At 39.4% G+C, this 13,948-nt stretch overlaps 1 protein-coding gene across 1 annotated transcript in view; it reads right to left on the reverse strand.

Moving 5' to 3' along the window:
- Nucleotides 1–226: 226 nt before the first annotated feature.
- Nucleotides 227–13,948, reverse strand: part of col24a1 (collagen type XXIV alpha 1 chain) — a 96,695-nt gene continuing 82,973 nt past the window's right edge. Inside the window, exons 47-60 of the mRNA XM_008299596.1 lie at nucleotides 12,961–13,068; nucleotides 9,207–9,314; nucleotides 8,958–9,065; nucleotides 7,733–7,786; nucleotides 7,558–7,620; nucleotides 7,214–7,267; nucleotides 6,975–7,010; nucleotides 5,310–5,345; nucleotides 4,916–4,942; nucleotides 4,016–4,081; nucleotides 3,671–3,839; nucleotides 3,462–3,571; nucleotides 2,430–2,666; nucleotides 227–1,668 (exon numbers count right to left, since the gene is read on the reverse strand). Coding sequence (XP_008297818.1) covers nucleotides 1,522–1,668; nucleotides 2,430–2,666; nucleotides 3,462–3,571; nucleotides 3,671–3,839; nucleotides 4,016–4,081; nucleotides 4,916–4,942; nucleotides 5,310–5,345; nucleotides 6,975–7,010; nucleotides 7,214–7,267; nucleotides 7,558–7,620; nucleotides 7,733–7,786; nucleotides 8,958–9,065; nucleotides 9,207–9,314; nucleotides 12,961–13,068 — 1,323 coding nt within the window. The 3' untranslated portion in view covers nucleotides 227–1,521. The remainder of the gene's footprint in view (nucleotides 1,669–2,429; nucleotides 2,667–3,461; nucleotides 3,572–3,670; nucleotides 3,840–4,015; nucleotides 4,082–4,915; nucleotides 4,943–5,309; nucleotides 5,346–6,974; nucleotides 7,011–7,213; nucleotides 7,268–7,557; nucleotides 7,621–7,732; nucleotides 7,787–8,957; nucleotides 9,066–9,206; nucleotides 9,315–12,960; nucleotides 13,069–13,948) is intronic.

Here is a 13,948-nt window from a genome sequence, read left to right on the forward strand (position 1 = left end):
TCACATTTTTACGTCTGAAAGCAGCCCAGGACAACTGGTCTCCATCTGTTGGCCACTAAAGAAAAGAAAACTGGTGTGAAAACATCTGTACTTCTTATTTACAGATTAATTAATAGGTAAATTTATCCTGCAATCTGTGTCTAACAGAGATCAGAGTGTCCTTCACTGCCCTCATCAAAAACTGATCATGTGCTCATGCTGTATTCAATAAAACAATACCAAACCATTTGTGGATAAAATGTTCCATTTATTTGTTTGTAAAATTATTTATTATTTACACATTTGTTTCCAACTTTATCCTCCACAGACTTACGTAATTACAAGTTAAAGGTAATATAAGTTAAGAGTATCATCGTTTTCTGTGTTGTTTGACTCTGGCCTACTGTAGCTGCCAGTCCACCGAACCACTTCAGAATGAACTGAGAAAGCAGTATGATAAACATACAGTCACAAGTGTGAGCGCACAATCACACCTTTAAACATAAATACTTCTTTAGACTGAGTTGTGGTTGACCAAATAGTTCTCTGAGAGTATAACTTACTGCGGTACAGTAATGTGAACAAAAAACAATAAAAGGTTATAAATAAACATACAGTATGCTGTCAATATATACACAGGAAATGTCACTGATGACTCATTCTTTGTTGCAGCACCACTGATAGGTTTCCCCTGAGGAACCTACCACATAGAAGGAAAAGCTACAAAAATATGTAGGATATCAAAACAAATGGTTCATAAATTAGAAATGACCGAATCAACATAAGTACTTAAACAATATAACAAATCTTGATGTAACCGGTACATACAACGAAAAGGCAAAAATGACTAACTTGACATTAGCAACTATCCTACAAAGCAAATAAGCGGGTAGAGGTAGAGCACCATCTGTCAAGATGTACGGGTCCGACTGGGCAGGACCAAAGACAAAAAATATCATGAAACAATGTAAAATATAGCCTCTGGTTGGAAAATGAAATATTTAAAGCAGTCACACATAATCCACATGCTATTGCACTCATATAAACCTTTAGTTTGACAGTGCCCTGAGCAGAGGCCTGGCACGATCCTTCGGTTGGGCCTCTGCTCATTAGGATGGTGTGTTTGGGGTGAAGGGATGGAAGGGAGGTGTGAGACTTGGGGTTTGGACAGGCTGCAACGTGAGCCCTGCTTCTGTGTGGGTCCATGTGCAGCAGACCTAAGCACCGTTTGAGTGAAAATTAAACAAAACAAACTTTACACATTTATTTGATAAATATTGGCATACACTGTTCTCCTTTGGCCTTCTTGGCCCTGATGTTCCACAGAGACTGAGGTCCTCTATGTAGGTCTGCCAGCGATTGGACACAGGGCATTTGTTACTCTCATAAAGTCCCGTTAGCGCTCTCCAGCAAACACAACAAACCGTCATGGACGCTTGCTGCGGCTTGCTGTGCAACCATCTCTTTGGTAGGAAGCCTTTTTTAAACGTCTGTGGACTTAAGTGGTTTATGTGAGTGGATTACAGGACGGTGACGTTGGTGTCAGAGGAAGCAGACTGGACTGATTTCTATGTGTCGCTGACTGTTGAGCTGTGAAGTGGGAAGGTCCTGTATCTCTACAATAGGCAACTGACGACTGTCCTGAGTATGGAAGAGGAAACGTGACTGGTGCCAGCTGCCATCTGGGATCTGAAAACAGGATAGGAAGGGAAAAGAGAGAAGTTTAAGTCCAGTAGTTCATTGTCCAGACATTTAATTACTATGAAAAAAAAGTTCAGATTCTGTTTTAAAAACTCCATTTTCATTTAAGCAAAAGTGATCCAGAGTTTATCTGAACATAAAGATTTAAGGTATTAGTCACATAATTCTCTGCTATAATGTTAATTTCCATTAGGGCTTTATGGCGATTTTCCCTGTTGACTGTCAGTTATATTCTTGATTAATTGATTAGCTGCTCGGTCTATAAAATTCCAAGAAATAGTTAAAAATGTTTATTAGTGTTTCCCAAAACCCAAGATGATGTCCTCAATGTTTTGTTCTGTTCACAAAACAATGATATTTGATTTTCTGTCAGAAATCAAAAAAGAGTTTAAATTTAAGAAATCAAAGAACATCTAAATTTCTTTCTAATAACTCAAACTGATTAACTGATCATTAAAATAGTTGACTGTTCATTTAATATCTGACAACTTACCAACTAATCAAATAAAAATGGCAGCTCAAATGCTCAGAACAGACCCATGAAGTCACAGAATGCTGTGCAGGTTTTAACAACAAATCCTCCAGTGATTTTCTCTTACAAACTTTCACACAAAGTAGTCATGACTGCATCAAACAGCCATTAAAAAAAGATAAAGGTTTAAAAAGCCATGCCAGGTAGTTATTTCGTCTTGTTTCATGGAGACCATACGGTCAGGATGTCCAGATGAGACATCTGTTCTGCTAATTACCTTGCAATCATCTTGTAGCACATGTGGTTCAAGTAGTGTGTCTTTCTCAAATATCTGTTTGTTCCAGCCACGAAACCGAAGCCTGGTGTTGTCTTGGTGTGAGGGTCCGGTGGAGCTGAAGCTGTCTGTGGTGCCGTAGGGTGGGTCACTTAGACAGTGGAGTGTGATGCTTTGGCTGGCCTCAGTGCTCAGTAGGTGGAGAAACTTCATTTGGACTTTACCTGCACCAAACACCATCTGAGGGGGAGAGAGGACAGACAGTGTGTACTGTGATAACTGCCTTCTTGACCACAGTGGGACAAAGACTTACTCTGATACAGCGTCACACAATGTCTCTGGAATTAAGGGGATGGGAAAATTCAAACTGGTGCTTTTGCAAGTTAAGGTTCTAAAGTAATCTAAATTAAAGCTTGATTCTTTTAAAGTCTGTGTTTAAAAGTGTCAGCTTTAATAGTGTTTCTTCCAACACCCAGGAATGGGTATAATTAATATATTGCTCATCAATAAAATAAAACAAATGAAGATCAGAATTAACATTGCTTTATATTAATTCCTTTCTTTCAAACTTTACTATTAAGTAAAACACTGAAAGCAGGACTTGTTTCTTCTTTACAGTATATTTAGTATGCAGCTGTGAAGCGCTCTGAATTTCTTAATGACAGATGATGCTTTGACCATTTCAGACAGAATTTGGGAACATGCCCATTAGCTTAACAACAAGCTGACTACTGGTTATTCTGAATCGTTAACCTCGGCTCAGTTATACAATGTAGCTACCTGTGTGGGCTCTAGCCTGGTATCATGCATACCATACCTGGTTTAACATGAGATTAATTGATCTCTGAAATCTATTCCCCCTAATGCCTCCAGTACTGACAGAGGGGATATGTCAGCTTATCAGTCCTCTGTCCTACAAAAATTCATTTTGATGGCCCATTTGATACGGGGTTTTGGTGCCCATCAGTACAAACATCACCTAATATGTAACACCTAGAACGTTGATGCAACACATTTTTACAACTTCAGTGTTACCTTATTAGATGCCACTGGATGTAAACACGTCTGTCCCCCTGCAGTAAAGTTGCAGAATACTTTGAAGGCATCAGAGGTACAGCCCAGGTTTGGATCAACCCAGAACCAACCTAAAAAGTCGCCGTTCAAAGACAGAACAGAAAGAGTGAGACCATTTACGACATCATTTAGTTATCCCGTCCCTTCTGTATATAGGCAACTGAACTCACCATCTTTGAGCTTCTGCTGACAGTCCAGCAGGTCTTTACAAACGCGAGCTGGGTTCTCCCTTGTGCCAAGAGGTTTCTTGATGCTTTCAATCACACTGCTCAGGTAACGGAGGGTCTTAAGTATCTCTGTATTCTGGTCTGGCAGGCTCATCTCCATGTTCTGGAAACTCTAGTTAAGGTTGGTAAAAAAAAACAAAAAAACACAGTCAGCTCTAAAACTCTAAAATAGTGTATGGCAGTGAGCACCTTCAACACAGTCAGGCACATTGCAACCATCTATCTACCAACGTATGTGCTTATCCATAGTTTATCCATCCATCCATCCGTCCATATTAAGTGCTTTACCTCTGTCCTGAGGGCAGCATTGGAGTCAGATAAACTGTGGACTGCCATGTCATCATATATCTGCCTCTGCGGATACAAAATCAACATAGCCAGCTGAATGAAAACCATAACGGATTCAGAGCCTTGTTCATTATTAAACTGAAAGATTTTAATCAGTAGTTTTGTCCACTGGTTATAGAAAACATGGCTGTTTCAATACATTCAGTTGACAGAGAAAACTTTAATAGAATCAGAGTACACTCTAATACCATAGAAAAGCAGTAATAAGTCTTGCACCAATAAACTGTCACATTCCTGACTCCAGGAGGGGGAAGAAAAACACATTCCACTCAATATAAACACCACAGTTATCACTTAATGTGTGTAAACATAAAAGGCATCTGACATACTGTAGCCATTTTTCTGGGATCTTAAAATTGTTCAAACACAGAAAGGTTATTCAGAGAGTAATGAGCTACACATTATCCACAAGTCACGACAAATAAGAGTGAGAAAGGGCCAAAAAAGAACAATCAAAGATCCATTTTGGCAGTGCTACTGAGCAAAATCACAACTGTTCTTTCTTATCACCGAAAGGGATGATTTGTTGGCTCATCTACAGTAAGACAGGAAATACACATCTGCCCTGGCTCTATCATATCCTGGCTGCTGTCAGAGAAACAGACTGTATTTTCTCTGAAAAGTCTACTGAAGCATGGAAAAGGCCCACATTTTAGGTTTAAGGAAAGAGGAAAGATGTTATGTAGCTACTCCTCAACCAGAATGAGATAACGACATAACAGGGTGAGGTATGTGTTTTAATAAATTAGTCAAGCACTCTACATGTCTATGTCCAAACCCTCTGCATTTTATGTAGGAACAGGACCTATGCTGTCTACATGATTGACACCAAAGACTTACTGATGGACCAGGAGCACCAGGGGGTCCCTGGGGTGGGAGAAAGAAAAAGACGAAATGAGTGACAAAGTGAAAAAATCCCATTGCTGTTGCAGTGTTTCAGCATTCTGGTCTATTGGGTATGAATTGGTTTGAGTGTGCAACCACTGAACTGCCGTATCCTGGCTGACCAAGTGAATTACAAATAGTCTTTTAGTCTTGGACTTTGATAAGTTATGTAACAACATCAGGAGAAAATCATTGTATATCTTGTGAAAATGTAAAAATCTGCTCACACTGGGCTGAACTTTAATGAATCTCACCCATAATTATTCATGATAAGAAACATACTCGGGTCGACTGTTACACTAATACGGTACACATAACGCTCAAATGTAATAGTGAAGTTTATACTTACTCTAGGCCCTGGACTTCCCTGTGGTCCTTGGGGTCCCTAAAAGCATAGGACAGAAAATATGTGTTAAAAGGGCTTCAAGGATGCAGCAGCAAAGACTTTTTTTGTCTTGGCAAAGACTTTACTGCTCTAAGCGATGTGATAACTACGACATCCTAAATGATTACTACACATTGTTAGCTGAGAGCATGCAACATATTGTGCATTGAAACTTCAAGTAAAGCATCACAGTGAACAGAATGGGACTTAAAGAGCAACTTGCAAGTTGAATTTCTTTAACATTACATCACATAGGAGTTGTCTCTGCCTCGGCATATGTGCAATAGTAAGTGGGAAGGAGAAGTAACTTACAAAGTTGGTATTTTTTTACTAATTTCTTTGCATTTTGCAATTTTTCATTACGGTGAATTATTGTGTTGCCTGCTGGGACACCAAGTCCACACTTTTCTTACTAACTGGCTTTTGTGCCTGGGCCAGTTCTGTGCAGGCTGGATCAGAAATGAACAAACAGTTGTGTACTCATTGTGTTCTCATTGTAGTACAGAAGATGTTCCTAGTGACAGAATGAAGTGTCAGACAGGATGTCCTGTACAAGCACACAGCTATTCAGTTCCATCAGCACCAGCTGGCACCAGTAATGGTTACACATTCATCAGAGATTCAGCTCAAAGAAAATAGAAACTGTGCACCGCAAGTCTTCAGGTTTTATTTGAACACTTCTAATTTAATCTGCTGGAATCCATAATTATTAATGTCAAATCTGACCTGGCTTGGCTTCTCTCCCTTATGTGATATGACAAACAAGTTTTGTTTTTAAAGGTGGATATAAGACTGACATGTTCTCAATGTTGTTGTAGTGGAAATATAAAGCAATTTCTGCTTTTTTTAGCAACACATTACTTAACCAGAGTCACCATCTGACACATCGCTCTTTGAAAAGGAGGTACAGACAAATGATTCATTTTCCTCCATCACCCTTTTCAGTGATGCTGTGCAGAGCAGCAGTTGTATCATTTTATATATGTGATCCCCCACTGCCCCCTCTGGCTGATGAGGGACATAATACTGTTTTGCAGTAGTTCCTGGGGGCAGCTGGACTATATTAAGTTCGTTGGTGAGAATTCAGGTTGATTTCTTGTCCATACATATGTGCATGTGCACATATTTGACACAATGTTTGAGAGAGAGGCTAAAATGAAGGGCCCATCGTGTACACAGTCTCTGTGTGTGATAGTGAAAATTGCAGATGGATTTAAGCTAAGCTGAGAATCTAGCAACAGTTTACATTACAGAGTGGAACCAGATATAGAAAAGACTGTGCGGATTGTACTGTGGTTTGCCATGCTAACATTCTGACAAGGCATTTCCTCAACAGTGTTTACACAAGCGGGTTTGAGAGTGCTGTAAGGCGTCATAGCAAGCGACAGTCACCGTGACTCAACTACAGCGATCTACTGTCACTTTCTGACAGTCATATAAACAACACTTGTATTTAACACCAGCTTGCATTCATGTATTCTTTCAGCACAGTTCCTTATCTACAGTCTGTGTTTTTTTTACATGCACAATCATACAGTATATTGGCCTGGAATCACACACACTTGAAATCCCTGTGATTATCCTAACTAGCCTTTCAATTTTGGACTACAGTTGTGAACTACATCTTACCATTTCCCCATTATTTCCTTTTGGACCCCGTAGCCCCTGTGGAAAAGAAAAATAAAAATGTAAAGACATCTCACACGTCGTTTCCTACTCTGTATTAACTGCTCACTTGTATTAGCACATGGTCAGTAAATAAAGTAGCTTTATTAGAAGCCAAAGCACATGTCAAAGATTACAGATCATTGTCCTGTAATGTTTGCCTTGTCATTATATAATTCACACACGTATTAAGAGAAACCTACAGGTTTTCCCATAGGGCCCATTGTTCCCTCAGGGCCTACAGGTCCAGCGAATCCCTAAAACCAACAAGGAGATTGAAGATAAATAGGAATGTTTGATGTTACATCTTCTCAACAGTGACAATGCACAAAAGTTAGTTGCAAAACGTACATCTCAAAAGGCTTTAAGGTGTCCTGAGCAATTTATTACTTGCCCTCTGTCTTATTATGCACTAACAGAGCTAGGTAGAAGAAACTGTTGCACATATTTCTTAAATTTATTGCACTGTCAAGCTTTGACTACCAGCAGTACATTGGAATAAAGCAAGTGCCTACCAATGAATATTTCAGTTTTTTATTAAACTTACCAGAGCACCCATAGGGCCTCTAGGGCCAGGAAAGCCTCTCAATCCTAAATCACCATTTGGCCCCTGTTTGAAAGAAAAGGTGGCCTGTCAGTATGCTGGGACTTATTTCCTCACCTTGTCTTTCAATATATTTTATCATACACTCTAAATATTGGTTAATTATTTAGTTCCTTACCCTTGGCCCTGGAAAGCCCTGTAAACCAACCATTCCCAGATCTCCAGACTCCCCCTACAAACAGAAAACATATTCACATCATAGCAACAAAAGCCCTTGCCATTTTCAAATTGAGCATGTTTATCATATAAGAATAATGAGTGAAGTGTTTGTGTGTATGTGGTTGTGTGATTTCATGATTTTTCCATCCCATTTAAACATTAACAACTCCAGACACAACAGGGACACAGGATGATGAACCTAAAAACTCTCCTTGACCCTTTCAAAAGCACTGGGACACACAGAAGGCTTTACGTCTGGATCAACAGTAGCCCCAACACGTATCCACAAACCCTCCTAGACATACACTCTGTGGGGATGGATATCTGCACCCTATACTGTGTCTGAGCAATGTCTGCCGTTCAGGGTGGCAGACATTGTGTTTGCACAGCCAGTCATTCACATCCTTTAGACAGCTCCACTTTCAAACCGGCGATTTTGGCTGAGAAACTCTATTCACTAAAAAGTGTAAAGGGATCTGACCCAAGGGCCCGAGTCGCCTCTCTGTTTCATGAGCGTCAATGGAGATAACTAGTGAAGGGAGGGGAGAGCCAGGGAATGAATGTTGTTTCTTTTTTCTTCTTCTTTGAGGAGTTACATAAGTAAAGTGGAGCACCTCTTTTTCAGCTCTCTGGAGTGTGAGGATCTTACATAACTTGGCCTTACCAGGCGGAATGTTTCCATTCCTGGTCTCGCCCAGATAATTTGTTACTCCACTCAGGGTGGAAAAGTGTCAGACACACATATTTTAACCCCACCACAGATTAAATGCATAGGCCCCTCAAGCTATATATAGAGAGGCATTAAATAATGTATATAAGCTTTCCAAATCCTATTTTAACAAGAACATTCCTAGGGATGGTAATAATTCAAGGAGAGCAATGCAGTGACCTCTACTGTTATGATTTTAATAATTCCAAAAAAACATGAATGTGTAAAAGACATAAGATTTGAATGACTGTGATCAAAAAAAAAAAAAAAAATGTAGGAATGTAAGGATAAAATAAGTTAGGTAAATATCAGAGATAAAATGGGTGGAATAGGTTTCACCCAAAACATTATATAGAAAGGAAGATTTCCACATCAATCACATCGCTAAACATCTATTTCAGGATAGGGACAAAAAAACGATTCCTATTTTAACATCGACTTTTGCTTTAAATTTCAAATGCTTATATGTACTCACTGCTTGTCCTTTAGTTCCTAGGTCACCTTTCCTGCCTTGGTCACCTGTAGCCCCCTCCATGCCTTTGATGCCAGAGACTCCCCTGTCCCCTGGCAGGCCAGGTTCCCCCTGAGCCAACAAAGTTTGGGAATTAAGAAAATCAGTTGAACCTACAAAAAAATGCTCTTTTGCCAGAGGCGCTTTCGTCTGTCAAGACACACTGCATGAAGTTAGAATAAGCTAGGTCTTTATCACTGTTATCATTTTCACCTTCTGACCAGGTGGTCCTCTTTCTCCAAGTGGTCCAGGAAGTCCAACTTCTCCCCTTGCCCCTGGACGTCCAATGGGTCCCTCATTTCCCACCAAGCCTCTCTGACCCTGCACACACACAACAAAAAATATGTTCCAATGTCAAATACAACTATGAAACTAAGAGTATGGTTGTATCAAAATAGCTTTTTTTCTAAATAGAATTTGTTTAATAGATTGTGACCTAAAGCAGAAGCATGCTGTTGCCAGGTTTTCTCATGAGCAAAGGTTGTATCCTTGAAGCCTGAGAATAATGTGTGAAACTTATTTCTTCCTCATAGAGAACTGGCAAAGCGGATTTTTTAAACTCTTTGGAACGTTGAGCTGCAGAATAGCATGAAATTATTTTTAAAGTGCATACCAATATTAACACTACTAAACTATATAGTAAGCTATAAAGTTTAATTAAGCATGAATGATACAGAAGTCAAAGCTAAAGGTGCAATAGTATGATGAATAAAGATGCCCCAATTGCAAGCATACTGCACGCAACAGTGCATATTTTTTAAGGGTAGCTGCAGTATGCAATTTGGAATGTGGGGCTACTGTGTGTGCATCCTTGAGTGAGTGCACAAGACAAAAACAATACAGTGCTCTATTCATTTAGTGAATTTCATCATTTCATGTAGCAATGACAAAATCCACATTTTAAGGTTAACATTGAAAGGTATTCTTAAACAGCTGATGTTAAAACTTCTGATGTGGGAGCCTCTAGCAGCAACAGTCAGTGGCACCCTATATCATGTAATGCAAAACCAGCAGTACGGTCTGTTAAAAAGAAAAGCAAAATATAAATCTGTACATGAATTTTGGAAAACAGACAGGGGTAATTTGCTGAATGATGAATAACTGTATGCGTTTGTGCTGCACAATTCTATGGGGAAAAAAGGCAAGCTACAGTATATATACTGCATGGTAAAACATCAAATTAATTCTTTTGTGTTTTAATTTTAGCATGTATTTCAATACACACTGAAAACACATTGCTAAATTTGTTTTATAGATATAGCTGTTCTTGACAGTGTATTCCTCAAGTGCACCCATTAAACTGACTGCCTGTCACCGAGTTTCTATCTCACGTTGCAGACTACAGCGGTTTCCTGCTTCATCGGCAGTGTGCTGAGGCAGAAGGAAGCAAGTGATATTAGAATAACAGACTGAGTGGGTTGTCGTGACACATACAGCTTCTGTTCCTCGAACACTGTGAGGACAGCGGGTAAGTCAGAAATCAGGCTGGAATTACACCACTGTAGTTTTACTGGGTCAAACCCACAACCTGCAGGTGCAGAGGAAGTCTTGCGTAAGACAAAGCCACTGTCTAGAAGCTTAGTAAGATCACACAGACTGACCCATTTAACTCTAACACACGGTCTCTCACACATACAGGGATGTGATTAAGCACTACACACATAGGAGCACTGAGCTGCTCAGAAGCCCGAATACATGGTCGGGATCATCAATATTTATTTTCAAAGTTGCTGTTGACCTCTTATTAACAGGATTCCAACATTTTGAGCAGGGCTGCTGCATGCAGACATGTACATACACAACACTGCAGAAGTTAACCTAAAAACAGATGGTAGAATCAATGACAGGTAAAAAGAGGCCTGTTAAACTGATATGAGATATCATACCCTGTCTCGAATTTCATACACATCTGGTTTATAATAAATATACACATAAGAATAATCAAAAACCGCATTCTAACTTGCCAAAACGTGCTGACATGAAGGTCTGAGTTACTGTTTGTACCTTCTTCCCTGCTGATATATTGCTGCTGAAGTAGGAATTTGAGTAGCGGGGTACAGGGTACATAGTTTCAGAATAAATCTGATTTACATGTTATAAGCTCTTTTTGACATCATGTCTTCATGATGTTAAAAGTATTTCATCTCCAGTTCAAAACATTACTTCCTACCAAAGTCTGTGTATAATACAGCAACAGAAACACTGTGTTATTTACAAAACATGGGGAGAATTAGTTCAACTCATGAGTCCCTGTTTGTACAAAGCTGTGTTAAGTTACTGCTAATGCAAACCGAACGTTTCCAGCTGTTGTTTCTTTAAACTGGTGAAAAGCTGGTGAACTGGCAGGGCACTTTTATCCTAAAAATGTTACAGGAAATATAATGTGCATATCACAAAATTAGTCGAGGTTCATTAGTGCTTCAGTTCAACAGTTTTTCTAGTCTGTGAGGTGCAGCGGGGCACAGTTTGGCTGATTGTGTCTGTATACAGCACAGCCTGACACAACTGACCCCCAAAATGGAAAAAAAAAAAAAAAAGAACTTTGGCTTGTTGATATGAACTAGTGTTTATCAGGGGTTCCCTATGCTATCAAATGTACATGTTTCTTCTTTTGAATGGCTGACCTAGAAACAGGAGCCTCCAGTAAAAACACTAGACAAATACTTGAATGACAAAACAACAGTCTGATTACGCAGATGCTGTTGGAAACTTGTAAGTTTGATTTCAGGGGATGATCTCCGCTGCATTTCTTTCCTGTTGCTCACTAATATTATACTGTCAAAATTAGGAAAAGAATGATTTAGAAGATGATCATTATTATAGGAAGAATGACAATCAAGGATAAAGAGGATGAAGATTATCCTGCAGGGACTGTGAGACCTGCCAGCTGCTTTTTTTTTTTCCTACTACAGAAGCATGCAATGAGAAACTGAAAAATGTCCTGCTGATCTCTCCTGCTAAGACAAGCCTGGGTGGTTTCTGAAAAGCCCCGTTTCAGTTAAAGAGTGCCCTGAAAACAAAGGGGCCATCGACGCAGCAGGCTCAACAAAATTTGGTATCTGCAAAAACATTTAACACATACGAGAAGGTCTCTGTGAATGAAATGAGGCCACATTCTATAAATTACAATTTGTGCGTTTTAGGTGATTTAGGAGCAGAAGCACAGTTTGACTGTTATGAGACTTAAACACAGGTTTTCAAAATTAGACTTACTAGACTTTTACACATTTGGTAAATGAAAGACAGACAGAAAGACTTTCCAATACTTGGCTCGAAAAGACAGACATTTCATGCATGAAATCACAATCCACTCTGGCAGCACATTTATTGAAACAAACCCACTGTGTCGCAAATAGAACAAGCCAATCAAATCAAAAACTGTATTTAATGATTACTTGTACTTGGCCTCAAATATATTCAGGCACAGTCAAATAAAATACCTGTCTTAAATGGATAATGTAGCACAGGTTGGCACGATGAGTGAATGTACAATGAGATTTAGTTGGTGCGCCCTCAGGTACTCTCTTGTCTGAAGGTGCTAAGGCCAAAGAAATGACTGTCTTCAGTTGATTATACTGACCCTATTTCATCAGTCCACTTGTAGACCATTGCGTTGCTACATTGCTTTCCTAAATCCTTCCAATACACACCGCAAGTCTGCTATGGAGATTTAACGCTATGCACAGTAAAGGAAACATCCTCTTGACAGTGCAGTTATGCAAGTAAACCTTCTGACTCCTCATGTGCCCTACATTTATGGTGCTGAGCATGAACGCCTTTTGCCTTTTATGTATTTAACAAATACACAATTGCTTAGAAAGGGCAAGCAAATCAGCTGACTTACTTCTTAAACCTTGTTAGCATTTGCTATAATGTGAATTGCGCTCAAGCGGGCCAAGGTTCAATCATCAAGGAAACAGTTCTATTTAGTTAAACATTGCTGTTTATATGATATGTCACAGACTACCTGTCGTCCTTGTTTTCCTGGTAATCCTGGTAAACCAGTCAGTCCTGGGAGACCATCCGGTCCTGGGTAACCTTTCATTCCGACAAGTCCAGGGAAACCAGTTGGACCCTGGAAAATGACAATGTCACTCCAGCTCAGTCTCAGGCTGACGAGCACTTACAGACATAACATCACTGCATCACTTTTGTCACAGCCAGGCCAGGTGTAATTTAGTGATCCTACTCCTGACCTACAGGTTAAGGTGTATTACCATATATTATATTGCTGCACTTTTTAACATTTAAAGAAAGTTCAGTTTGACTACTTCAAATGTATTCAAACCTTATGCTTATTGATGTTTGCTCAGTTTATATGTGGTACAATTGGTGCACAATATCATTACAGCCCCGTTTGCTCTGAACACCCATTACTTTACATATAGTCTTGCATAGCCAGGCCTCTCAGTACTGTGTCAGCAGTGGAGAATGGTCTGGCTGCACCTCATTATCAATCTGCAACAGGGGCAAAAAAAACACCCTGGCTTTCTTGTATTTCTTAAAACCAATCATTTGCACTCTGCACTAAGATCAACTTAAATCAGTATGACCAGATTTTGATAGATCTGAGCCCAATTTGAGTATGCCTTCTGTTTTGACTATTCTTAAAATGTGTCCCTTTTTTAAAATGTATTTTCTTGAGGTGACACACCAGCTTTTGTGATAATTGCCGATCATGTTACTTTAACAGTTTATCTGCTAATGCTAAATAAAATACTGTTGAATAGTAATGCATAGAAGTAATATATATTTTTAAGCTGCATGAATCTACTTGCTCTGTTGTCTCTCCATTTATTTGCAGCAGAGGTGATTGATTTGTAAGGATGAAATATTTGGGCGATGCTGATTGTACTCAGCTCATGGCAACTACACCGTCATTCCACAGAATTTAAAAACAGAAAAGTTCGTAGCTTTAAGCTATATTGAAGCTGTTGTTTCTCTCATTTGGCCGA

The sequence above is a fragment of the Stegastes partitus genome, unplaced genomic scaffold, assembly GCF_000690725.1.
Source record: "Stegastes partitus isolate 25-593 unplaced genomic scaffold, Stegastes_partitus-1.0.2 Scaffold31, whole genome shotgun sequence".
NCBI lineage: Eukaryota > Metazoa > Chordata > Actinopteri > Pomacentridae > Stegastes > Stegastes partitus.